The sequence below is a fragment of the Alligator mississippiensis genome, chromosome 4 (genome assembly GCF_030867095.1).
Source record: "Alligator mississippiensis isolate rAllMis1 chromosome 4, rAllMis1, whole genome shotgun sequence".
NCBI classification, from domain to species: Eukaryota; Metazoa; Chordata; order Crocodylia; family Alligatoridae; genus Alligator; species Alligator mississippiensis.
Genome location: NC_081827.1, coordinates 176674566 through 176702157, shown reverse-complemented (window position 1 = coordinate 176702157; position 27592 = coordinate 176674566). Strand labels below are relative to the sequence as shown.

Here is a 27592-nt window from a genome sequence, read left to right as displayed (position 1 = left end):
GCAGAGCGTATGAGGATGCCAATGCCACTCCTTACTTTGTAAAGAAAAGTGACATATAAAAATGATTTAACAGTTTTCAGCCCCGTTCCCAGTAAGCAAGTGGCCATGGGATATGACCAAACTTGGCATTAATAGATGCCACAGGCAGAGGCACTAGCGTTTAAAAGGTTATACCTGTCCGCTGAAGCACGTGCCCATGCCCAGTCAGGTTTGAGGTCTCTGGTATATGGTAGGTGCACTGTAAGAGAAATTATAGCCGCTACTTGTGCTGCACATATTTTGTGGGGAAACAGATGACGCCAACCTCCAGGGACACCGTCACTTGCATTCAATTCTTACAAAAAAATATCAAGAAAAAAGGAAAGCTGAGCTACTCATGAGATCAGTTATATTTCTAAGGAGCTGCATTGGCTAATTCACAAAGTAAAGCAAATATTTGAGTTACATTTCCAGGGCAAACAAGATTATGACAGGGAAATATCACTCTACAGAATGGGCGGGGAGGGGGGAGGCGAGGTGTGGGACGATAAACAAACACCAATTAGAAGCAAAAACCAAACTGGCTTCTTTGGGAACAAATTATGGGGAGTAGCTGACAGACACAACATGCCTTTATGGCTACTGACTTCTCTTAGTGAGATTGCATATATGCCATGGCAGCAGATATATGATATTATATTTTCTTACGAGTAATGTAGTGCTGTATAACGAATGAATGAGAAGAGTCTGTATCTCAAAAAGAAGAGACGGATACAAGCAGTTAGATGACAAGCAATTTTATTTTGCAAAACAATCACTATACAGCAACAAATACAATTGCAAATCGGATTGAAAAACATGAACTAACTACCACCAGCCATTCAAGAAATGCCTCTTTATGGTAACAGGCTCTAGAATTATCAGAAAAAAACACAGGTTTGTAACGGCAGACTGTATTCCTTGAAATCCCAGCATACAGAATATGTTTTCTTTTTTTTCTCTTTGCTAAAGTTGAAGTGGTGTTTATGCTTGACCTTTCCAAGTGTGAAAGTTATTCATTTTCCTGCAGAGGGAATGATTTGAGTGAAATTACTAGCAAATGAGCTCTGCGCACACCTAGGCTAAAATTCTATCTTCATTTTACATAGCAAAAGTGATCTACACTTCAAGACGTGTGTCTTTGAAGGGACATTCATACTTGGTTTCCAAATATTATTTAGTCCAGCACATCCTGTATGTGGTTGTCCACAATGACTGCTTTTTGACTCCTTTTGGGTCATGTAGATAGGCAAATTTGTATACATCTGCGAGCAGTCATGATGAGGAAAGGAATGTTGCTACTGTACTTTATCATATTTGAATGGATAATACCATTTAGTGCTGTACAGTGAAACTATGTGTAATCTAGTGGACACATGATTTTCCTCATCATTATTAGTCTTTCCTTTAATGGTACTGGACAAAGATCTATTCGACTTCTGCTGATTTCTTCCTGCCTGTGGTTACATACAAACAGAAAATTGCAGATGCAGAAATTCTTAAGGAGCGCCTTTTTTACTCTCATCACTCAAAAGATATATTCAGTTTTGGTCATTCTACTGCTATTCAATTTGGTGGAATTTAAGTGTTCAATTTCCCTGGATGATGTATTGTTACAAATAGAGAGAGGTTTGATCTCAGATACCACCGACTGGCTATACCTACCAGTAGAATCAAAATATTAAAGATGTGCTTTCTAGAATCTTGGATATATTTTCTTTTCAATGTGGGCATCAGATGCTTACAAAGTTGTTTTTTTTTAACACAACAACATTCTTCTTGAGAAATTAAGATTTTGAGGAGCTTTTTCAATGAACACCTTGAATCATGTAACACAACTGCTCTTTATTCAACAGTGCAAACTCTTCATTTCTTTTATCTTCATCTAACTCCACAAAAGATCTAGAATGCTTTCCATGGAAGGACAGTTACTAATTACAAGGTCTTTGCTTGAATTAAGACAAGGAAGCTCATTTCAATGCATGAAGTAAGTAACCAAGTGTATCGCACCAATCTAACTTTGGATGTTGTCTATGTACTGACTCAAGTTAATGATTTATAGTATGTTAATTTTAAAAGGAGAATGAAAATACTTAAGTTGAAGGTTAAACACTGTTCTGCCTTGCTGGTGCTCAGCTGCAGTGAAAGTGAGGTTCAGCAGTACCTTGGTTTCTCTCTAACACTGGCAAAACACATAATAAAAACAGTGCAAAGCTAATTTGCATTAATTGATGCTACAGACACAGCAACATGTTCAAAAATACTGTTTTCCTATCTTGTTTTCTCTTTAAAAATGGCAAAGGATTTTTTTATACCACACCATACAATATTTCCATGTCAATTCTTATGCTTATTCTAAGCATCAGTACAGAAACTGCAAGGCAAAAGCCAGAATCCTCTTGATGTACGTAACTTGATGTCTAAGCTCATTAGCTTTTGTATAAAATTACAGATTTCTAAGCAGCATTAGGTACTTTGTAGTGTGAAAAAGCTTTTTGCAGAGTTGAAGTGTGATGTACAGGTGTATTTAAGAATTTATTGTCAGTAAGATACCTGGAGTTTTAGCTAAATAATTAATTTTCATACTTTTGGGAATTGCTTAGCTAAAATCTTTGGACACCTCAAACATTTATTGTTAATATCTGTACAGTTTTCTACCTGAATTTAACTATGTGGCATCCTGTTCTATTAATTATAACAATTCTTCTCCACAGACAAAAAATCTTCTCTCACTATGCATCTTTTCAGATCAGTCCCTGATCCACACATTCATGTACAAATAAGAAGTAAAAAGAACAGATAGAACACTCAAAAGCTTCCAACTCATGGTTCATGTATAGCTTAACTAACAGTGCAAAGGTTATCTGGAGATTTCAAAAGGAAAACACCATTCTGCAAGTGTGTAAACTGGTCATTTCATAATGTCTATTATACATAACATCAGCAGATTATTATCCACTGATGAATAATAGTACCATATTACCTTCAGTGTTTTCTTAGTGTCCATAAAGTAGCACTGGAATTCTTACAAGTAACTCCATTAGATGTGTTGTTTATCTCTCTCTGCCTTTTTCTTTTAATTCACACTTTGTCTTATACTTTTTATAGTCAATATAATCTCACTTGGTTCAGATTTAAAGATACCCTATTATCTATCTGGTCATCATAGTGACCCCATCTAGGATGTTTATTTTATTTATTTATTTATTTATTGTATTTATTTATTATAATTTATAGGCATGTTCTACAGTGCTTATCACTGAGCACCTGATCATATACATAAGACATCACTGAAGGACTAGAATGACACCCTAATACTCTTTTTCTGTGTTTCAACTTTAGCAAAAGAAAAAAGAATAAATAAATGCAGTATTCATTGTTACTACAGGAATTTAAAAAAATGCCGAAACCAAACTATTGTTGGATTTTTAAAAATCCAAAATCTAAACCCACCTCTTTGGAGACCCTTTTACAAACATCTGAACCCCACAAAATCAGTCTTGGTGAAGAAAAGGGGGAGGGAAGGAATTATTTTTCTAGCATCACAGAAGAGACTTGCATCTGGCACTAAAACAGGGTCACGGCTTTTAGTTGTTACAGAAAGCAATTCATGCTAAAATTTTTGTCATTTTTTTTTAATGTATTTTTCTGAATAGGGAAAAAAACCCTGCTAACATCTACTTTTACATACCTAAAATTGCAACACCAAAGGGTGCAAGAGACACAGATACTGTGAATAAAGAAGTATAATATTCAAGTATATGAGGGCGTATCACAAATGGCCACAGAGAAATATATATATCTATAATACTGTATCAAACAGATGGAAAGGATGTGAAACCGGTAGTGTGTACACAAATCTAGCCGCTTAACCAACATTCTAATCAGACACAAGTCCATTGGAATGGAAGTGCTCCCTTTCGATAGCTTTTCCATGTCACTTCCTCAAGCATGGTTCAAGTGTTTTTCAACTACTATTTTTAGTTATTAGTTAAATAATTTATCGGAATCAGCTATACACTGACAGGGTTAACCAGGCCCAAAAATGTTAATAACTTAATTCAATCTTTCTTCTACTCATTTATACAAAATAACACTTTAATTAAACTTGATTTTCTTTATATGCCCTTCCTTCTGATAAGTGGAATCTTCAGTTTAATTTAACCTGTAATAAATTACAGTGGGCAACTTTTTTTTCTCCCACCTATCAACAGAACAGTGAAATGAGCAACTTGGGATATTAACAAGGCTCTTCAGAAAGAGGTGGACAGCCTTCAGGCACATGAAAGGTAAAAATGCATTTTATCATAGTACGGTACTCCATGCAAGACAGAGCAGAGCAACAATAATTGTCCAATATAATATACTTTGATTGTATACCCATGTAAAGCCAGTGTCTTCCTGCTGTAAATGGAGATCAGGCCAATTTTTGTATCTATTTTTTTTTTCATTTTTTTTTATTGTATATTTACTACAGTCTTGGGATGTGACTTAATTTTAGACATGGTAAAGAATGAATGTAACACCTGCTCTGAGCCCATTCCTGCCAAGAGCTCATGCCTAAATATTATTACTTCATACACTGCTAAATGAAGCAAATTCATAAGCCCTGCTTAGCTAGGGCTGCCGTGACATCTTCAGCAAGGGTAGCAAGCTGAGGGGATTCAAGCAGGTTGATGCTTCCAGAGGATGAGACATTGCTGAGTCTGCGAGGGGAAGCCACGCTGGATCTTCCCGGTGACTGCGTAATGATTTCAGCCCCATGATCTACACGGGCTTTAGCATGCTCTCTGAAGTTTAGCTTCTGGCTGTCAATCTGTCCAAGAAAAGCAATGCCTTTAAACATTTGTTTTTGAGTAAAGACACGGGTTCTCCCTTGTCAAATGATTTCAGTGCTTGTCTTCTCTAGGGACAGTTTTCTCATTCATACATTATCCCACCTTTTCATTCTGAGGCCATTCTCCAGTTCCCAGTGCCCTTTGTGGTGCTTGAGGTCAGTGGCACTTATGAGGGCTCAACATCTGCTAGTATGATGATGTACAGTATCCTTTTTGTAGCTGCCATCACTGAATACTTCATTTAGAAGAACATGAACACAGTCCTATGATCCTACCCACAATATCCAGCAGTGCTTGGCAGTAGGAGTTAGGCACCCGGTTCTCATTGACTTTCCGTAGGATTCTGGTATCTAACTTCCTTAGGCAGGCTTGAAAACCCCTCCCGTACCTCTTATTTCTGCTACTGGAAAGTTTATGAGGTCATCATATGCTCACTGAACTATAAAATAGTTATATTTTGGTCTGAGATTGCAGGGGGGGGGGGCAGGGTTTGGGTTTTTTTGTTTGTTTGTTTTAAGCAAAGGAAAAGAAAGCCCTGAAAAGAATTGAACTCAGGCATGTCCCTGAATATTCAACATATGCTATGGCTGAAATTCATCCCTGGCCACAGTCAGCACAAGGCCTAGTTGCCACTAAGTCCCATTTCAACCTCATTTAAAAAGCATATGTGAGACTTTGGCATGCACAGACCATAAGCTGGGCCAGCAGTTCAGGGGTGAATTTCACCCAATTTGAGCTGTATTGATTTGTTGTGGTTGGTCACGATATTATTTCAATTCTGCAATAGGATGATCTTGCAGGCAGTGCCAGATTGTAAACTTGCCAGTATGAATGTAAATATGCTCTTTATGTACATTGCCTTAGCAAGCATTTGTGACCATTAGCCTGGTTGTTCCAAACTTTGTAGGAAGTCAACACAGATGGCACATGAACATGGTTAAATAGAACTGAATACAAGCTAATATATCTGGAATTGTTTAAGTTATTTGCTCAGTACCAGTCAATCTGAGATCTTCCAGGGCACCCAGGGGAGTTAGGCACTCACTTGCCATTGGAATCAATTGGAGTTTGGGTAAAGTGTTCAAATTTGCCTCCATCTCACTGAAAATCCTTCTCATTTTTATGCTAGTAGGACAGCCCTCTGATTCAACGTAAGTTTTATGTAACCAGATGTGTCTAGTATATGGGTTAACTTAATTAGCAAGAACAAATATGAGCCTGAGTTCCAGCCAAAGCTTCAAACCAAACCCCAAATTCTCAAGGTTCACGTTAGTTTCTTAACATCTTATAAAATAAAGACTAGGAGCTACCCAGTTCCTGGGGATCAGAGCCTTGCAATGAAGTTCCCCACTTCTACTGGTTTGGGAAAGCCCTGGAACATAGGACATTTGAAAGCAGCAACTGTATCAGGGCCACCAGAGATTACTATATTGATTAAAAGCTCACAGAGGATTTGGAGCAGCAGCAAAGGTAGAGGTCTGATGATAGGATGAAGTTCAATCAGGGAAAGAGAAGGGCACTGGGGGTGCAGACAGAAGTGCAGCTCCCAGCTGTAACTCAAAACCTTTTTGCAAAGTGCTTTGAGCTACATTACCGCAGACCAAACACAAGTTTACTGTTGGTTCCAGGGGGAGGGGAATCTAGCTGGGACTGGGAGCCGGCAGCCAGATTCCCATAGCAATGTCCACTTTGCCAGTGCTCACTGTTTTCAGAATGGGAGGGGGGAAAGGCAGTGGAGAGAGCTCATTCTTGAGACTCCCCAGCTGGTCCTGAAGGGTGGGTGAATTGGAGCCTCCCTACCTTCAGGGGAAGCTGCAATACACCTGCCCAACCCTCCGGGGGGGCTGAAAAACCCTCAGACTGAACTCCCTCTGCTCCCTTTTCCCCCTCCCATTCTGAAAACAGCAACAGGCTGAGAGCTCTGCAGACACAAGTTACAAAAGATGCTACATTTTGGAACATCTTTATATGATACAGCATGCAATGAGGGGTCAGATTTTCACCCAATCATCCATTTTTGAAGATGTTTGCAGCCTTGCATTTGTGTTTGGTCACACTTATAAACTGCTTTCTGTGGCCAGGTCAGGCAAAAACTGTCATTTCTGTCTGCACTCTAAGTGTCAGCAAGAACAGTGACTGGGAGTCTCCGTTTCCAGCCTGAGGAGGGCAAAGAAAACGATTTTGTATTCTCTTGCAAACTTATTTTCCTGCTCCATGACCTCCCCCATCTCCTTTGCACATCTGTACATTCTGTGTAACTTACACCATCATTCATGTCATCGCTGATGTTGGCCAAAGTCCACTCTGAAATGGAGAAGTTGTTTCACCAAAATGTGGCAGCTATATCACTGCTGGTTACTGCTTACCTTGATGTTACCACCTCCAGGTATATGGTGGGCATTTTCAAGTGAACCAACTTTAGCCTGAGCCTTTTCTTTGAAATCCAGCTTCACGCTTTCAATTTTCACACGCCCCCCACCTATATAAGAAAATGTAAATTAAGAAAACAGTCCTATTTTTAAACTTCCAATACATTGTGTATTAGAAATCCAAATCCTTAAAATCTAACCTAAGGCCACAATGGCATTAATTGGTCCTTGTAGCTATTTAAAGAAACAATTTGCTCTTACACTAGGTCCCCTCTACACATTACATGTGTAAAATGTGATTAACCAGGTAATCATGCCTTAAGTTGTCCGGTCCACTATTGAGTTTGGACCGGACCATCTACTACCACTGATATGGTCCAGCCCACTAGTGAGTTTTTGTTTTAGAGAGGTGATGAGCACTCAGGTCTCTGTTTAGCAAAACACTTCTTTAAGTACATATGCAATCCCCATTAATATCAGATGGATTTAAGCACATGCTTAAGTATTCTGTCGAATAAGGATGAACTGAAGCACTGTGTTAAGCTGCCGCTCAGCACAGCATCTGCAATGCACATTTAAGTCAATAATGTTTTTTGGCAATGATTTACGCAGATTAATTCTAAACTGTGTACAAACATATTCACTTGTATTAATTTTGAACCTGCTGCCTCTCAGCTTAATCGCTTTATAATTGTATAATTAGAGCTGGTTAAGAGGTGCACCTGGTTTACCTGCTCTCCTTTTTTCATTGATTTCCATACTTCTGACATGAGTGCTCTTTTACATCACATCTCAATATTATTGCCCCTAGTAACTTATTTTGATTTGCATTTGGATAATTTAAGTAACAACTGCAAACCATGACCAGCCTTTCACATATTAACCATGTTTGTAACACCTTTCTTAGGCTGCTGACAGATGTCACCTTAATCCTGGGATAAACAATTTTATCCTGGGACAAAATGCAATCCTGTATCTATGACCGCTGTTCTGAGATAAATAAGAAAAAAAGTTTCCAGGATAAAAGGTAGTAACAGTTTATCCTGGGATATTACAAAGAACATCTGTACAGTTATTCTGGGATTGCATTATTTAATCAACGGCAGCAAAGTGGCACTACATTCAGCCGCTCACTAAACCCTAACTACAAGGGTGATATGTGTACACACCAATCCCAGGATACTGTATTTCTGTTCTGGGACAAATACAGGCACAACTTATCCAAGGGTAAATGCAATATGTGTTCCTAGCCAGAGTATATGGACTAAGAGGACCAAGGAGTGTTTGCATCTGAATACATTCATTAGTTTACCTACCTCTGTAAAACTCAAACATATGTGTAAGTTCATGTGTACTTGTATATATTTTTTTTTATTGAATGCATATTAGAAGTTGTGTGCATTGTTTATTCCAGTATATAGAACATCTGAAATATTTCTCATCCTATTTTCAGGCATGACTATGTAAATACCCAAGGAAATGACACTCAGGCCTTATGACTAAGAAGCCAGTATGAAGACAGTATTAATCAAAGAACCACAAAAACATATGCACCCCTGTGTTAACTGTGGCAAACACATTCCAGTTCAAAAGAAAAGAACCCCCCCCCCCCCCATACACTACATCATGTGAAGATATATGGCAAATTTTGAACATAGTATCACTGGTATATGGCCTTACTTTATATACTGCAATGCATGAGGCAAAAAAAAAAAAAATAAAAAAAAAATATAAACCTTTTGATAACATTTTCTGCAAGGACAGGTGATAAAATGAAGGGCCACAGATTATCACTGTGCTACAACCACTTTAATATCTGGTATATGTAGGTGTAACTTCATTGAACTGAAAAAGAGTAGTGTCTACTTGTATCAAGACTGATTTTACTACATGTTCAAGTACGGCTAAAACTTCCTATTTGAAAATCAAATCCTGTTCCATTTTTACTAGTTTCAGCATATTAGATAATTGTACATTAGATATGTGTAATATACTGCACTTTTTGAAGGAAAAAAGCTTTATAGGAATGGTGCTGGCCCATCAAATACTTGTTTTGGATTATTAACATGGTATATTAACAAATGTGAAATCAGAATAAAGCTATAAACATTCCAGAAAGCAGTCGCTCAGTAGTCAACAATGGACTAAAAACAGAGCCTCTGCTGTTTCTCCAGGTACCTATCAATTTTTATCTTGAGCTAGGGGCTTGAGCTGTGGCTGCTCAGTGCTGGTCCCTATCCAGAAAAGCATTCTAAGTACACACTCAAATCTATATATCTATATATCCACACACACACACACACACACACACACACACACACACACACACACACACACACACAAAAACGTGTATTCCTGGGACAGGCAAAAGTGCTTAGCAGCCTATGGTAGCTATACAGAGAACTTCTACTAATCCTTCTTGCCTTGCTTGCATGATAAATTAGTTGAATCAGTGGTTCTGTGCATGTGGGATGGGCAAGAAGGTTTTGGCCCACTGTATGCCACATTAGTGCAAATAATTCCTGCAATACCTGGTTTATGACGAATGTTCTTCAGGGAGCCACATTTGGAAGTGACGTGACTCAGGTCTATCTTCTTAGTTACAATTTGTACCTGTTAAAAGCATACAAAATCCATTAAAGGTATGAAAAAAAGCCACAGGAGGGAAAAACTCAACTTTGAAAAGCACTGGAAAAGAAGAGATGGTTAGTAGAGAACAGATCATGCCACAAAGGAGGGAAACACCTGGATTTAAACAGCAAGTGTCCATTCCACCAAGGAACCAGACAGAGCTATGTTAACTCTTTTAATTAGTAAAATGAAAATGAGAGTCAGGAAGATAAACAGGTGGGATTATTTTCCAAAATGCTTCTGAGCTTTCCTCTCAGCATGAAAGGCAGCATTTAAGCACGGTGTGCTGGTTGACACACATCATTTTAGTTCAAATTTTTATGTTTTCTTGTTCACTTGTTTCCAGGAAATCAGGGCTTTTAATATCATCCCTTTCACATGGCTTAACTGGACTTTCAAATGTAAATCTCTTCCTGTGTTTATCTACATAAATACACTGTAAATTCTCAACCCAATTCACTACTGACTATACTGCAGTCAAAGGCAGGACGGCAGCCCAGGCAGAACATCCCCGAGCTATTTTTAAACTTGCTAGCTTGGGACTGCTAATGAGAGAGCAGTGCAGACTAACCAACAGAGTATTTATGTAGGCTTTTGTAGCCTACTGTGAACTCTGTGCTGCTACAGCTACTGTGCAGTCAGTACCCAAACTAGCTAGTTTAAAGGTAGCTTGGATCTGTCTACATGATCTGCAATCACACTTTGCCTGCTTTGAGTTACTCCCATTTATGCTGAAGTAAGAATAATAATGCCATGATTGGAATACAGTGGCAAAAAAGGAGTAACATATCAGTCGATCCTACCCTCTTTCAGCCATGTTTATCCTGAAGTTCTATTTTTTTCTCTCTCTCTCTTTCAGATGACTAAATCTAAGAGTTAGATGACAAAGACTTACAATAGTACATACTCAACCTTGAGCTCTTTCACACTGATAGAATTTGCTATTTGTCTTTTGGTTACCTTTACAGGGAAAGGCTAAAATGTGCAAATATCCAGTATGACCAGGCCTGACCTCTCCTAGTACATCCGGTGGTTTGAAATGTGAACAAATTTGAATGAAACCATATTGCTGACATGTGTTGTAGACACCTGGATATTTTCTGAGACTGTGGATAGGAGGAAAGAACCTTGTATTTTGAGACAAATGCAGTAAGTGAAAAGGATACTTGCTACTTCCTATAAATAAGTGGCCCGAGGCCAGATCTCATTTCTTATTGGACTCTTTTCTGGTGCTCCATCAGAGGTGCAGCTGCTTGTATGTCCTGAGGTTCTTGGCTTTCTTGTGGCACTTAGTACCCATCTTGTCCTGCCTTACCACTTTCCTAGCTGAGTCCTGGAAATCTGCTGCGCTCTGTGGGGAAGGATCAGAAGCCCACCACTGAATACGCAGGGTTGACAGACTACCAGACCAGACTGATGTAAGACATTAGCAAGAAGGAAAATAGTGTTTGGGAGAATGGAGACGGAGGGCTGGGCTGTGCAAAGTGGATCATCACAGTCAGGATGCCTTTTCAGATAACATCTCTACTTACATTTCCTCCCCCTGCAGAATGTTTGATGTTATCCTTGGAACCACATCGGGACTGAATATCACTAAAATCGATCTTCTTGTTTAAAATCCTAACCTAAAAGGAATTGGAGGTAACTTACTGTACTGTACACACGTTCTTTCACTACAGGTTAGGGACACACAGGATGGTTTCACCTGCTGCTGGTCTGGGCAGTTAAGTTGAAATGTTAGCCCTAAAAAGAGACAGTTGCCAATGCATAGCAGCCTTTGCATTAAAATAAAACTAAACTTTTACCATCCTCTCAACCTGACTGACAGTGAAATGAAATATAATATGCCATTAGCCTCCTGGCTACAAAAAACTGATCTGGACAATCACGGCACACAGCCAGTACGTCTCCTTACTTGGCCAGAGGGAGTCTATGCAGAAACCTGAGACACTTGTTCCTCAGCCTCTGCCCTTGTTCTCCTGTATAGCAATACCAGATTCAGCCAGCCCAAGGAGCCTGCACCAGAAAGTTTCTCTCCTGAACAGCAGCATCAGTGCTCTGCACTTATTCACAAATAGACCTTGAGCTACATACAAACAGACCTTGAACTGCAGACCTTGACTGCTGTTGCCATCTATGGCATGGCGGAGACACATAACTCACTTGTGCCAGACTAAGCACTGAACGGGAAGAAGACAGAGTACAGCACCAAAGCAATAGAGCCTGGAAGATATTTGCCTTCATTTATCAGCAGGGATCCTGGTTTTCTCTGATAAAAAGAAAACCTCCATTATTGAGATTTAAAAAAGTAACCCCACATCCACATTTTTCCATGGTCAAAATGAAATGCCACTATACAGCTATCTATATATTAATGGTGTTTCATTTTAATCACAGGAAATGGTGGATTTTGGATTACTTTTTTAAATCTCAGAAATTGGGGATTATTTTTTATCAGAGAAAACCAGGATCCCTATTCATCTGTGATAGAAACAAGATGGCCACTGGGTAACCATCACTGCCAGAACTAATGATACTGCCAGAACTGCTGGCGTTTCTCCTCTGTGCATCCCATTACTGGGAGTGCCATCATGGTGGGCACTGTCTGTGTACACTGGCATGACGGGATCCTTGTATCTTCTTCTGTATAGAATTATTTGCCCCTAGATAACCAAGCCAAGGTGACCCAATGAGTGATCAACAGAGCCAGGAACGGAGCCTGACTCTCCTAACTTCCAGTCACATGCTCAATCTACATTCCCATTCAGATGACCACCACAGGATCAGCACTGCCTCCTGGCAAGGCATTTGTTATCAAACCTATCATTTTGCTTTATCAGTTTCACTTCATTTTTTTTCCCCAGTAAATAATCCATAGCAAATTTGCCGGTGCCACTGTTTGGGAGCATGTGATAGCTAGGTGCCTTTTCACCCAGAGGGTGCATACCAGTTCAAAGAATGCCTGAAGCTTCTGTCCACGTTACCTGCTGCTAATGCTCACCTCCCCCAAGGTGTGGGGCCAAGGATGTCTGAAAAGCAGCCATCACTCTACCTGCCTGTGTGCCAGGCCCCTTCACTGTGCCTTTTAAAATGTGCAAGTGCAGTATCTGAACAGGTTCCCTGCTGGCTCCCCTAGAGGCTTCATGCCTGACTGCCCTGCACAATTATCATGCCTCCAGCCACAAAGTGCTCAGCTATAACCCTGCAGCATCTACAACATGCCTCTAACGATACATGCCACATAGCACAAAAAGTAAACCAATGGTAAGAAACTTTATTTAACACGCCTTAGATATCAGGGTGGATTACAGTCTCACAGGGATAGACAGATGGACAGATATTTCTATGATGTAAGATCCAGCTGGTATTGTGGAACACATAACACAAGAGTCTTTGAAATGACAGCTTGAGGGCAGGCTGGCTGACTTAATTAACATAAAAGCAGAGTCATAACTGGTAAAGTTTGTTCCCTGAGCAGCCGCCGGGTGCAGGAACCCTCTCTCAGCCCCCTGCTGCAGCTACTACTGCAGCTTACCGCCTTTGATCTGGTGACCACGGCAGCTGTAGTGGGAAGGCTGCATTAACTCCCCTGTCTGCTAGCTATACCGACACACCTCCTCCCACAAGCAGTGGAGTCTCCCAAGCAGTGTAAGGCTGAAGAAGGAACTAGGGATACAAGCCCCCAGCTGCTGGACCTGACTCCCAGGCACCACCAATTCCAGTTGCCCAAGGCAGGAGACAACAATGGGCTTGGTTTCATAGTAGCATGGTGCCCCCTTTAAGTCTATTCTGGCATCTCCTTCACATTGGTGCTGGGGCTTGTGTCCCTATCACCCACTGCTGGTTGTGTTGCTGCACAGCAGCCAGGTGGTGCTGCTCGTCTACAGGGAGCCACGAGGAGTACTGAGCGCCATGCATGAAGTCGTGGATGTACCTCTGTTGCTTGTGTCTCAGGTTTGCAGTTGCATGTTATTACCCTGTGCTATATTGCCCTGTTGGAGAGGAGTAGGGTCACTGCGAGTGCTGCCTGATGATAAAGAAAGAATGTGTGGCTTGCTGGTGAGTAACACCCAAACAGGCCCATAAGGAGAATGGAGAGACAGAAAAAAGCATACATCTGATGATACTTCCTCCTGATTTGTGCTAGAAGAGACTAGGAAACTGCAGGCATGTGAACAAGTGCTCCTTACCATTCCCCAGCCCAAATGCTTTTCATCCTCACACCTAACTGCTGGTTAATGTTCTGTGTTAGCTTCTCCCTGGTGGGTTAGTGAGATATTCTTTATTATTGTTTTCGGATCAAGTCCTCAGTTAGTAAAAGTCAGTGTAACTCCACTGACCACAATATCAATTTAGACAAAGTGAGTATCCCCACAGAGAGATTTCTTGTTAAAAAATGACTGCATCAGTTACCCCCGTATAAATCTTCAGGGCCAGTTACTAAATTATGACATGGCTTCTATTCAACTGTGCCCTTATTAAATAAGGCTTCAGGATTTGGCTCTATATTTCTAAGATTTCTTAGATATGCTAAGAATTTATAACTTTTGCCATGCAAGCTTTACATTTTGTTAAGGGTTGCTGATTACAAAAAATAAATTGGGTACTTCAAGAGTGAACATAAGCACAGTATTCATCACAGTCATCTCTATAATATTGTTGACAGGCACTACAGGATAATTTAAGATGACTGACTGATATTTAACTGATAAAAAGAGACAGATTTACATGCCCCTCTAAGCTGCTTTTTGCCATTCCAGAAAAACAAAGCAGTTGTAAATCCAGCATAACGGGCCAGTGGGAGAAAGAAGCCTGGTGGCTAAGGTACTACACTGGATCTTCTATCTGGGTTCACGTCTCACCTCTGCCTCAAATTTTCTGGGTGACCTTGAGTTAACCACTCAATCTTCCTGCAGCTCAGTTCCCCATCTGTAAAACTGGAAGAATACTACATCTTCCATTGCACAGATCTACTCAGGATAATCTCTGTGATATTCTTGGCTACTAGAATAATGGTGGCCATTATAAGTATAGCTAGTGGTACCATAAGGAATAAAGCAGTTGAAGTGCACTGTTAAATCTGGTCACTTGTGTGAGGTCAGGAACTGAGTGCCAGATTTATGTTAGGGGGTGGGAGGAGAAGTTTCCCTTCTCTCCTCTGCTAAACTTATTTCTACCAGACCACATTCTATAGTTAAAGGGAAGAAGTAGAACATGAAGAGCTATTCCATGGGCTCCCCTTCTGCCAGGTAGTGTAGAAGATAGTGTATCAATCAAAACACTAGGATGATTACCTTGTGGTATGATTAGGAAGAGCTGTGATTATGGTTGCTTTCGTGAGACAAGTGATGATAGGAAGCACCTTGCATGGGCAGATCTAGGATTCTAAAAATGGGGGTGCAGAGGGCCATATAACACAACACATATTTTCTCTAGTTAAAAAGAAACTAAAAGCTTTACCAATACGGCAGGAGTCTGGGACTATACTGTTCAGTTTAAGATAGAAACAAAAACAAATATAACTTTATTGGAATGCGCTTAATTTGTTATATCACATAATATGTATAAAACCACAACAAACTAGGCAAAAATAATCAAAAGATTTTGTTTCATTAGTTCTGCAGTCATTATAATTAGATGTACATCTTTTTCAGATTCACAGAGCCAAACCTAGTCTTCATGAGCACCTTGACAGTGCAGTGAATGCTTCACTGAAAATTATTTCCACTTCTGAGTTAAAATTTTTAGCTGGAGTACTTTGTCCTGTTTAGCCTTAGAAAAGGATGTCTATGTTTGGTGAAATGCTTTCCACATTTTCCTTTCCTTTCTTTTCAGCACATCAGACTAAATAGATGTTTACCAGAATATGGGAGCTAAGTGTCATAGGCATTTTATGTTTTTGTGCTTTATTTCAACATATTGGTTGGGTTTTTTAAAAAAAAGACCCTAGTAACACGTAAGACAGGTGTCACATCAGTTAGAGAAATGCATGTCAGACATTCAGTCTGGATTTGGCTCCTGGAGAACTTTAAGCCAGACAGCCAGGCAAAACTCAAAGCCCTCGTAGCCTTTTCTGACTGCATGTCCCTCTGAGTAAGCAATCAGCAACACCTCTCAGCAATCACTGGAGGAAATACTAGCTCTGAAAATGCTGATTCAGGGAGCATTACAAAACTTAGGTGCTCTAGGGCAAGCAAGCATATTCAGGGACTTAAGAAACTAAATGAAAAATAAGGCCTATGCAAGGTGGCAAGTTGAAAGACCACCTTATATTAGGTCTGGCTATCACTCTACATTAGATTGAAACTAGGGGTCCCAATGCCTATGGCTATTTCTAGCGGAGATATTAAGGAACAATCATTTGAATTATCCTCTCTATCTCACTGGTGAAATATAACCATATACAGAAGGAGGTACAAAGTCTCTGTATCACTTTGTCTCACATTTAAGTGAAGTATGTGCTTTATGCTGGCAATCTGCATATGGCTGAATTCCCCTGGTTCTCTGTTCCAGTTCAGTCTGATCCCCTGTTTTTCCCCCTCTTGATATATATCATATTGGAGACATGACTCCTATCTACATTTACATCAGTGAGCTAAATATGAGATTTCGAAACTGCTTAGGCCGGGAGCTGTCAACCTTTCAGAGCTGTAGGCCAGGTGCTTGTGACCTGGCCACTGCCACAGGCTGCTGATTCCCCACCCCTGCTACCTTCCCTGCTCCTCTGATCCCTTCTTTTCTATGTGGTAGATTTTGTAAAGGTTGAAGTCCATCCTGCAACAGGATATTTCTGTCTTGCTGGAGAGAAATGGAGACCAATCTTCCTTATCAATACATTGTCTTACATATTCTATAGTTCTTTGCACTCTGAAGATTTGTCTGTCATGCAACATGGTTATACTGCAGACTGGAGCTGTTGTTTTTTTTCCAAAGGAGGATTGTGTATTCTCCACAGTCATCCATTCTGATTGTTACCTCATGCCAGAGCTTTGGCAGGTTATGCTGAGTTATTTGTTTACCACCGCAGCACCATTTAGGCCAGGAACAGAAAAAACAAATCAAAGAGAAAATCTCATGAGAAATAAATACCAAAGACGCAAAGGTAAGAGGAAGAGGAAGTTAGATTCCGCTCTTTAAATGCCTTCTAAAACTTTCAGATTATATTCATTAACATTTGATCTTTTAAGTCTCAACTTGGGAAGGCTTTTTGATGCCAGTCTTGTCTCATGTTTGGTTTTTCCCTGATACAGTAGTTAAAATTACGTTGCAGTAATATGTGATTGATTCCTTGATACTGAATACAATGCTGATGTTAGCCACTGGCCAAACTGGATTTTAGAGAACAGCATCACCCATCTGTTATGCCAACATTCTTTTGACAAACCTGATTGTCAGAGCTTTGAGTGCCCCACCAGACTGAAGTTCTTCGGTTCTCTCTCATTTTTCCGATACCTGATTGCTACACTACAGAAGAAAGCACAGCACCTTTTGAGTCCTCCACATTGGGTGCATCTACATGAGAAGCTATGTTGCCGTAACAATGAGCTATGGTGACATAGCTCATCAGTATGGTGACGTAGCTCATCACTATGGCAACGTAGTGTCGACAGGCACAACGTGTGATGCTGATGTTATGTTGTCGTAGCAATGAGCTACATTGTTGTAGCTTGTTGCTATGGTCATGTAGAGTCTAAAAATAACTGTAAGCCACTAGGTAATGCACCAGTGGGTAATGCACAGTCATTTAGTACTTACTAAAGTACCAAATGCAGTCAGAGGCACATGTAGATACACTCTTTAAGGGTTAAAGCTAACTCACCTGCACAAGCATGAAAAGCCTGAACCACAATTGAATCACCGAGGAGCTGTGGTACATGGCTCCATCATTCACACAAGCAGAGAGAATAAATTTTGCCTGGGAGGGAGGAATGAGGGCAGGGAAGAACCAGGGGGAAGAAGTAAAGATAACTAGTGGATCTGTAGGGTCTCTGAGTAGGTGACTTAGTTTCACTCCTTCACATGCTCACGCTCATATCATAGAATTTGAATCTGGATTCACATTCCAAAGTACAAGCATCTTTTGGCCTGGGATTTTGGTTTAGGCCAATCTCTTACAGTAATGCTTCTACAGGCACATGTAGGCAAAAGAAGCACAGCAGCAGACCAAGAAACTCCAGAGAGACTCTAGTTCAGTTTTGCTCCTGAGCCAAAGACAAATCAATCAGTCTGTGCATTGTCTATGACCACGTGGAGTCTAGGAACAAGAAAAATGCATTTCATTCTTGCCAATAGTCACTCTATTGAGGTGCCATTCACAGAACAAATAAGACTGCTGAGAACTTTGCTTCTAACAACAAATTACTTTCCAATGGCTGGGCAGACTATTTATAACTAACTTCTCTGACCTGTCCCACCACCCCACTGCATACTGAAACAAAGACTCTTAAAGAAGAAAAATTGAAATGCAGAAGAAATGCTGTGAATCATTTTCTAGTAAACTGATCATTTACATTCTCCCAAAATTCTGTATCTTGTATTTATGGCTGTGTACAGTCTCTCATAAGTTTGATCACAAGCACTGTGGATAAGACATTTAAAATACTTTTAGTTTGACCTCGTGTTATTAATGTAGTCTTCCTTTAAAACAGAAAGTCATTCATGTATTTTTGAGTCACTGGTCATGATTTTCCTCCTTGGATGTTTGCATGCAAGGCTTAGTTCTCAGATGCTTTTCTGAGACCTTTGTGACATGTTTCAGGCTCAGACTTTTTAAGTCAATGCAGTTACCTATGGCTTACAGTTATACTCCTGCTTAAATATCTTGCAAAATTGGGGCCCTGAGAAGTACATTATTTACTGACTTTAATGGAGTGTCTCCTGATTTAAACTAGTTTTGAGTGAGATGAGAGTTAGGCTCATAGAGAAGGAATGTTAAGGAGAAGGGTTCAGCATAAACCTGATTAGCACCAAGCCAAGCAAAAAGAGTTTCCAAACACCTGAGCTGACAATGGGAGCTGAGCTTCCCTGTTGTCTTGGCTTCCAGAAGAAGCTATGGAAGGGCACTTGCTTCTTTTTCAGAGGAAAGTACCTGAAGAGAAAAAATATGACCAACACTTTCCAACATGTATCCTATACATGGGGCCAGATTCTGCTCTCACACCACTTACATCACAGGAGTTTCTGGTGTAAAACCAATAAAGAGGAACAAAGTCAACTTCAGGAATTAAGAGACACTTATCTAGTACATAAGTCTAATGCTGGCTGTCTTTGCAGAATATACTTCAACCAGTCTGTGCAAAGAATGAGGCCTTTTGATATTTTTTCCCTCCTTTTAAAAATTTAATTCCAGATTTAGTGGCTCTGTCCTGTAATCCTTACTCAGGCAAAGAGCAAACTAATTTCAATTTGGTAGATATAAGCGGTGGAGTAAAATATTATTCAGGGGGACTGAGCCCCGCCCCTCCCTCCCACAGGGCTGTTGTGGGGCTGGCGCGTGCTGGAGCTATACGGTGCAGCGGAGGAGCGGCTGCATGCCGAGTGGCACCAGGTACTATGGGATGGCAGCACCATAGTATTGCTTCTGTCAGTGGCTGCTATGAAAAGTTTTGGGGGACTAAGCCCCGTTAGCCCCAGCCTTCTGCTGCCTATGTTGGTAGGATGCATTTTCTTCCTGTGATGTTGACATGAACAGGAGTAGGACCTGCATGGAAGGTATATAAATCTACAACTCATATGGACACTTTTAAGAGGAAGGCACCAATCTGTGGGAAGTCATAGACACATCCTGCACAGATGGGGAAGGCAGTGGTTATGTGATAACCTTGTATTCTGATAGTTCAGAGTTTGATCTGAAATCTACTCAGGTAAGTGGCACTATTGCCACTGATTGCAAAAGGCTTTGAATCTTTCTTAGGGTAGGAGTTTCTTTCATGTTCAGCTGCCTAAGGCAGATGCCCAGTGAAGCCAGATAGAGACCTAGCCACAATGGCCTACATATCTATCACCTCTAGTTATGATACTGTTAATAACTTCTTGCTAGAAAGTCTTTTGTTATCTGCCAAATTAAAGAAAGTTATGCTGTGGTCTGATTCGGTATCTTCCAGCCTCGGGACCTAAGGTTCTGTGGGAGTTGTGAGACAGCATCTTCTCTGAAAATTGGGTCAGTTTTGTTGAGTGCCTGGTACTCAGGTCCAGGTCCATGACTAGGATTTCTAAGCATCAACATCATCACCCACATCATAATGACATAAGTGCCTAGCTTTAAATACACTGGTCTAAATTTTCCCCTCCCATCCACTAGTCTCACTCTTCTCTTGATTCCCCATTTAAGTCTCATTGTCCAGCCAATCCCAGCTCCTCCTCCTGTCCCCATTCTTCTTAAGCAGGCAGCTTCTGGCCTCCTTAAGCCCTAACCTCCCCAGCTCAAGACTTCAGTCCCAGCATGTCCCGCATGCTTGACTTTGTGTTTCATTCTATTCCACTCTCCTAAAGGTCCAGCTCTTGTCCCCTCTGCATTTCAGACAACTTTACTTCCATACTGCCTAAGCCAAGCAGGGGATCAATGAGAGTGGGTGATAGTCTCCTTTGTGTTCAGTTCAGGTGCCCAGACTTGGCAGCCCACAGCAACCCAGAACTGCAATAGCAATGAAAGTCTTGGTCAGCCACAGCCTGGAGCATTCCCAGTATAAATGAAGCTGCTAAATCTAAGAAAACTCTCCTGAGCATGCACAAACTGCAGTGTTTCATGTGTTTATAACTTGGCCAAATTTTGACAGACTTTCACAGGGATGGCAGAAGGCATGTCCCAGACACAGCCTATTGCCCTACCTACTTTTAAAGTTATTGTTCCAAAGTGTGGAGAACGGCGGGTTCGAACTGTTTGTTTTTTTTTCTTTTTAAGCTATCAGGATTCAACATGGGCAAAAAAATATATTTTTCCCTAGCTTAGGTTTTGGAAACAGGTGAAAAACATTGGCTTAAATTTTCTCAAAATATGTAGCCTACAGCAGACCCACAGAAAATAATATTTAATCCTGAACAGTTAAAGTCTGGGAAAATTATAAGCAACTGAAAATAGACACAATTATAATGGGACAATAGTCAATACTAGTGACCACACCTATAATTGTGCAAGTGCAATAATTGCTGAATTACTTCTTTTTCTTTAAAGGATGCAGCTTATTACTTGTTGCCAGGCTTTATTGTACCTGTTCACAAATCAGTGTATTTATCTAATTAATCAGATGCCTTACACAGCTGAACCAGCTATTCCCTTAACAGCAAAAATAGCCCATGTCAGCAAAAAGCAGTAGGGAAAGGAATAACAGCTTGGAGCACAACTCTTTTAACTACTAAAAATCCTGCATATCAACAAAAATGAGATATTTAAATTGGATGCATGAATTAAAGATCACAAATACAGAAAAGTCTTAAGTACCCATTGCACACAGAATAGAAGGGAAGATGGTTTTCTCATAGGTATCATATGAAAATGATCAAAATTAATGACTGGGGGAAAAGCTATAAACATTCCTGACTAATGGAAACAAAATCTATATACAATATTGAAAATCAATAGCTAGGATGTTGAATCATGTTACTGTTATCTTTATATTGTAGCAATATCAATAGACTTCATCCTCATGGTGGCAGGTGTTGCACAAATTGTTAGCAAGATGATGGTCTTCTATGCTGAAAAACTTACAGTATAAAGAGTCATGAGACAACAGGCTGATTTGACAGACTGTGAGCTTTAATAAGTGGGGTCAAGAAATCCACTCCAACTGTGAGCTCAACTATATAAAGTAACCTTTAGCCAGGAACGTTGACAGAATGAGTACTGAAAAGGAACTAAAAGACTGAAATTAGTTTGAACAAAAAGGCCTACTGATAATACCCAAAGACTATATTACATTCTTGTTTGATAAATAAGAAAAGTATGAGACCAGAAATTAATCTACTAAAATTGCTGTGTCAGAAATTTGGCCAGATTAGTCAATAAAACATTGTCTATTCCCTGATCACTGAGATAGGGAAGTTGGGACACCAATGAAACCAGCAAGGACTCCAACCTGGTACACAGGACACCCACCCTGGCACCCTGCATGTCTGTCCTTCCCTTGTGTGCAACTTTCTCTACTTCTCCTTCATCCTTCTCCCCCAATTAGCTTCCTCATGCTCTCTCTTTCTTGGATTTTCATCTGAGCCTCAGACTACCCATATTGCCTCAAACCAGCACAATCAGTTGAGATGTCACATTCAGCCATGCTCAGCATGACAAGAGGGACCTGACCACAGCTATCAGATGTCCCAGACTAGAGAAGTAAGCTAGAACAACAGCTTTCATGGCTAACCTGTCAGACCCAGGCCTGCACCTGAGTAGCCACAGAACATCAAAAGCACTTCTCTCCCTTTTATTATCCCAGCCTCTTTTCCCGCATTGTGTCGGCCAGTTTTGCCAAAAGCGGGAAAAGTAACAACCATTATCACACTGACCAACTCAACAACAGGACTGATCTACTCTTTCCCATGAAGTAGGATGTCTGACAGAACAAACAACTCCAACTAAATCTATTCATTCTAGCAAAAGGATGTGGATAGATTCGATTGAGCTTGTCTTGCATGACCCATCAATTTCAGTTTTTAAAGCTTTTTAAAAAAACCTCTTTTTATCACATCCGATGGCTTGTGTCTATGATGGCCCTGTGAGCTCAGAAGCATTGGTATGAAGCACACCCACCCACGCCCTCCCACTCCATTTGGGTCAAACAAGGCTATGTAGCTGATTCAGAGTGGTCCTAATCATTAATCCCATGGTCTTAGGCTGCATGTGGAGGGCTGCTCTGAAGTAGCTAGACTGCCTAATTCCCAGGACTTGGCATGTACAGGGTGGGGACGAGTGGGTGAACTGTTTCTTGGTGGTGATCCTAAAGCTCAGCAAAGAAGCAGTCTAGACATGTCGCTATCAATACAGTTCAGACCTTGGCATTAATTTCCTAGTGTACTAAGCAAGCCAAAGTGTTTATACTCTCAATTCAAAGCCTTGTTTACCTGTTTAATATTGTAATAGTGTCATATTAATACCCTTTAATCTCTAGGCCAGTGGTTCTCAACCTTTTTTAGACTTGAGGCACCCCTCGGAAACTGCCGGCTCTTTGTTTTTACTTGTTTTTTTGTTTATGGAAAAAAAATACAGCAGTTTTTTCTGCTGCAAAGAACTCAGAAAGACCACAGTAGGTCATAATGTTTTGAACACTCTGGATTCCTATTTGAAATCTCTGGGTTTATCATGTGAATGATGTCTGCACACCTAATGGTGCTAACATTGCATGGCACCCCAGAGAACCCTTGATAGGAGCTCAAAGCGATCCAGGTTGCCATGGCACCCTGATGGAGAATCACTGCTCTACATCCATTCAGTCCTTTGAAATGAACACATGAGAGCACAACATAACCATGAGATGGATATGATCAGCAATCTGCACCACCTCCTCATTTATAACCATATCTGGTATCTGATAGGTATAAAGGTAAAAATTGTGACGCACACACCACCCTCCAAGAACAAACTTGTAGCAATGTTAAAATATGACTTAAGCCAGTCAGAAACAAAAAGAAGCAAGATTCAGCACATTATTCTCTGGTACTGGCCTTCAAAAAATGGATTCAAAGTTCTCCTACATAAAAGGCCTGATCTTTTAGTAGCAATAATCCTTCCCTATACACACACTACCATCAACTTTCTGATCTACAGTACTTCCAGTTGCATAAAGTTAGACCTGGAGATCAGTCCCAGCATTGTAAGAAGGGCCTTGCTTTTCAATTGATAGGGTTTTATTTTCTCTATGCCAGTAAAAACTGGTATACGAGAAAAGAGGATCAGGATCTACCCTCTTTTAGGTGTGAAATATTTAAATAGAAACTGTGGTTAAGAGACTACGTTCTTTCCTGTTTAGTAAAATAAAGGTACTTCTCAGTTTACTCAAATCAGGGTTGAGTCGTTTGTATTTAACTATACAAATCTAATCCAGATTTTCTGTAATTTTTTTTTCTTGCTTAGAAGGATCACATCCTACAAACAATAATTTTCATTTAATTGACAACAACCAGAACATGGCTGAAAATGCTTCTTCAGCTTGTCTTGCTGGTAGTTTTTTAAATTACACTTTAAAGAGTTTGCAACTAAGAGCATAATCTCACTTTACACCTATCTTTCTAGGGTGATTAAAGGGGCACGGTCACCAGTGGACCACACCTTAAGGAAATGGGTTGCTTAATGGTAAATGCAAAGTGAGGCCAGAACCACATCCAGACCCAGCCAGATTTGCTCCTCCATGGTAAGATCAGTGCTGCCAGCAGTACCAGCAGCTTCCCCCATTGATTACTTGTGGAAAGCAGTGGCTGTGGGCTGTTCCCTTATAGCGCTACTGGGATGGGTGGGGAGATGACTTGTTCTTAATCTCCTGGAACACTACTGGTGAAGCAGCACATACTTTGGCTCTCAGTACTTATTTTCTTCCCTGTTCTCGAGGTTTTTCAGAGCTGTCTGAAATACATTTTCGAGTCACATTTACAGAATACTAGCCTCCACAAGACCTTCCTTAACTTCATTCTGTAGCTTTTCCACATACGTGCTCAGTTTGCTGTTGTGAGCCCTTGTCTGTTCACTCTGCTATCTTCATGTCCTTGTAGCTTGCAGCTGAAGCTGATACGTCACTGATCACGGGCTTTTTTGAAAATGTAAACGCACCTGGGATTTGTTCTTTGCATACGTGCACATTCATTTCAGTGATGGTATGTTCTTGTGGGGACCAAGTCTGCCATTTTTGTGCCCTATAACTCCTTTTGAAGTCAGCAGAACTGGACACAATGAAGTCAATAGGACTTTACAGAGTCTTGTGTATGCAAGAGGGCAGGAGAGACATTTCAGTCAACACACTTCTCCACATCAAGTCTGAGATGCTTGGCCAAATCAGACCTCTTCCATACTCCTGATTCTTGTTATTGGGTCATTATTCATGTTCACCAGAGCTTTGCACTTCTCTGAGCAGGTTTCATCCTCTTCTGAATATCACTATTACATTTATATTATCCAGACTTTCTAACACATAGTTGAAATGCAAAATGTTCTCTGTGATTCTAGCCACACAGGAAATTCCTGTCTTGGCCATATCAGCAAAGAAGCTTCATTCTATAACTAGGTACAGATACTTAGTTCTTCTGTTTGTAATGTTATTTGTTACAACTTATTTGATTGTGAGTGTAAATCTGTGAAGCAGTAGGTGTTTCTACAGGTGCCCCTTAACTGCACAGTTGGTACTATGCAGTCATTTAGTATTGGCTTTAGCAAGTAGTAAATGACTATGCAGTACCTGCTGATACTGCGCAGTCCCAGCTGCACACAGGTAGTTATCAAACCTACTGCAAAGTGGCTTGTCGCTACAGTGATGTAGTGCCCCATGTAGACATGCCAAGTAGGGCTGTGTGAAGCTTCGGTCCCTGATTCGATTCAGCAGAGATTCAGCCTGATTCGGTGGCTGAATCTCCAAATCCAAATCAAATCAGGAGACCCTTTAATCTCTCCAAATCAATTTGGAGAGACTCGGAAAGATTCGGAGATTTGGACATAGACACAGCTTTAAATGTTTTTTCTACATACCTCTAGGTAGCAGGGGCTCATAAATGCTGTGATGCTGGGGTGCATGGAGTGTCCCACAGAAGTGCGGAGGGCTACCCAGCACACTCAGCAGCAGACCCGGAAGTGGACAAGAAGCATTTCTGGTCCACTTCTGGGTCCATCGGAGAGTATGTTCAGGGGGGTCCCCCCACACCTGTCTCGCTTGGTGACTGGTGCTTCCTGGCTCTGGGGGGGCACCTGGGGTCCCCCTGTGGATGATCACTGAGCTGGAGGGAAGCACAGGGGGTCTCCAACACGCTCCCTGGCAGACCCAGAAGTGGACCAGAAGTACTTCCAGTCCACTTCTGGGTTCACCGCCAAGCACATGGAGGGCACCCCACAGTCCTGCGGGACGCTCCATCTGCCCCAGCATCACAGCAATCATGAGCCGCATCTGGTACCTCGAGGTATGTGGAAAAAACTTTTAAAGCTGTGTCTGTATCACTGATTCTCTGAATCAGCACTGAATCTTTAGATTCAGATTCGGCTGAATCGAATCAGGGACAGTGATCTGAATCAACGAATCAAATCACTGTCCCTGATGTGGCCTAAATCTGAATCGAATAGGGCCCACTTTGCACACCCCTAGTACCCAGTATTGACTTGGGTGAACCTACACTGACAGACCTCATCCACTGACTTCAAGGAAGCCTTGCCAATTTATACCAGCTGAGGATCCAGCCAATGGTTTAGATTAGTATTTTTTTAAGTAGAATTTTTCCTTGATTGCTGGCATATGGGACCTAACATATATCCTAGGGCAGTTATATAGAAGATTAAAACAAAGTCCTTTGGTATAATTAAACTGTTTACAAACATCTTCTCACTTCCATGGGCAGAAATTTGAGAAGAAAACATCAAAATAGCAAAAATACTCTTGGCATCTGCAACAAATTTCCTCCCCCCAGTCCCCCACCAACTCCCTCCCATTCTTCCCCTTGAGATATTGTAGAAATAACAGAGGCAAATGGGTTACTACTAAAAGTGCAGTATTTCCTTCACAGCTGATGTGGTGCTAAAACCATCCGAGGCCCAGTAGACAAAGCCAAAACCATGTTGTCTCTAAGCTTTACCAAGAATGATATGCATTTCTTCTTACTTTTCTATAAGGAGAAATCCAGACAGCCACCACTTGGTTAAGATTACAAGGCAGAGGACCCCTTTGGTTCTTGGTAATGCAGAATGCCAATTAAACATGTCTCAGACCAAATATGACTAGTAGAGATTTAATATGATGCAGCATTAACTCCCCCTGCCAGAAATTTGTTTTTCCCTCATGTCTTTTGAGCTGTTTTAAAATAGTGAGACACAGCTGAATTTGAATACATTTGTTGGCTGATGAGTTGCTGATGAAATTCAAAACAGAAACTGTGTTTTCTTGATTTATTTAGTATTCAAACACTGCCTACTTCTTCAGCCATGCACCTCATACTCTGGCATCATCACAATGTTACTGTTTTCCCTAGGACAGCTGTAAGCTAATGGACCTTGTGCTAAGTTAAGATGTGCCTCTAGTCAAAGGGAAGAGACTTTTTCCAAATGACACTTTAGGGTTGCATATCTATGCGTCTCCTGTAATTTTTATGTCATTTTTGCTTACTTTATTTGCCCAGATATATTTTTCCTATGGTTATTACTATCAGCACTTCTAGTTCAGGTTATAAAATTCAAAATGCCTTCTATTTGTTTCATATTTCATCAGTCAAAGCAGATAGCAGAAAGCAGTTCATTTTAGCCACTGGAATATTCAGTGCCAGACATGATATAGGAGGGCAGTAACCAAAAAAAAAGAAAGAAAGAAAACATGGTTTCACATCTTTTTTATGATCATTTGAATCTATAAGACTGAACAAGAAAAGAAAAACAAACTAAAAACCTTTCATTTAGACAGAACAAGAATGATATGGGGAAGGCATAAAGGAAGTATTGAGCGAGTCATTTTTGTTGCCCAAGCCACAGTTTAAAAGGCACATGTAATTAAGAAATAAAGTATAAAAAATCCTGTCATCTCAATCACATTAAATTCACCCACAAAACTTCCCCTGTGACCCTCCCCAAGA

At 40.6% G+C, this 27592-nt stretch overlaps 1 protein-coding gene across 23 annotated transcripts in view; it reads right to left on the bottom strand.

Annotated features, from left to right (window-relative positions):
* Nucleotides 1-760: 760 nt before the first annotated feature.
* The window catches only part of MAP2 (microtubule associated protein 2), a 388240-nt gene continuing 361408 nt past the window's right edge, over nucleotides 761-27592 (bottom strand). For 14 of the 23 annotated variants that reach the window (XM_059727110.1, XM_019492133.2, XM_059727119.1 and 11 more), the window contains 4 exons: nucleotides 11389-11481; nucleotides 9757-9838; nucleotides 7223-7335; nucleotides 761-4834 (listed from right to left, as the gene is read on the bottom strand). In XM_059727110.1, the coding sequence (XP_059583093.1) occupies nucleotides 4619-4834; nucleotides 7223-7335; nucleotides 9757-9838; nucleotides 11389-11481 (504 nt within the window). In that variant the 3' untranslated portion in view covers nucleotides 761-4618. The remainder of the gene's footprint in view (nucleotides 4835-7222; nucleotides 7336-9756; nucleotides 9839-11388; nucleotides 11482-27592) is intronic. The other 9 variants (XM_059727117.1, XM_019492139.2, XM_019492141.2 and 6 more) reach the window with 1 other exon arrangement.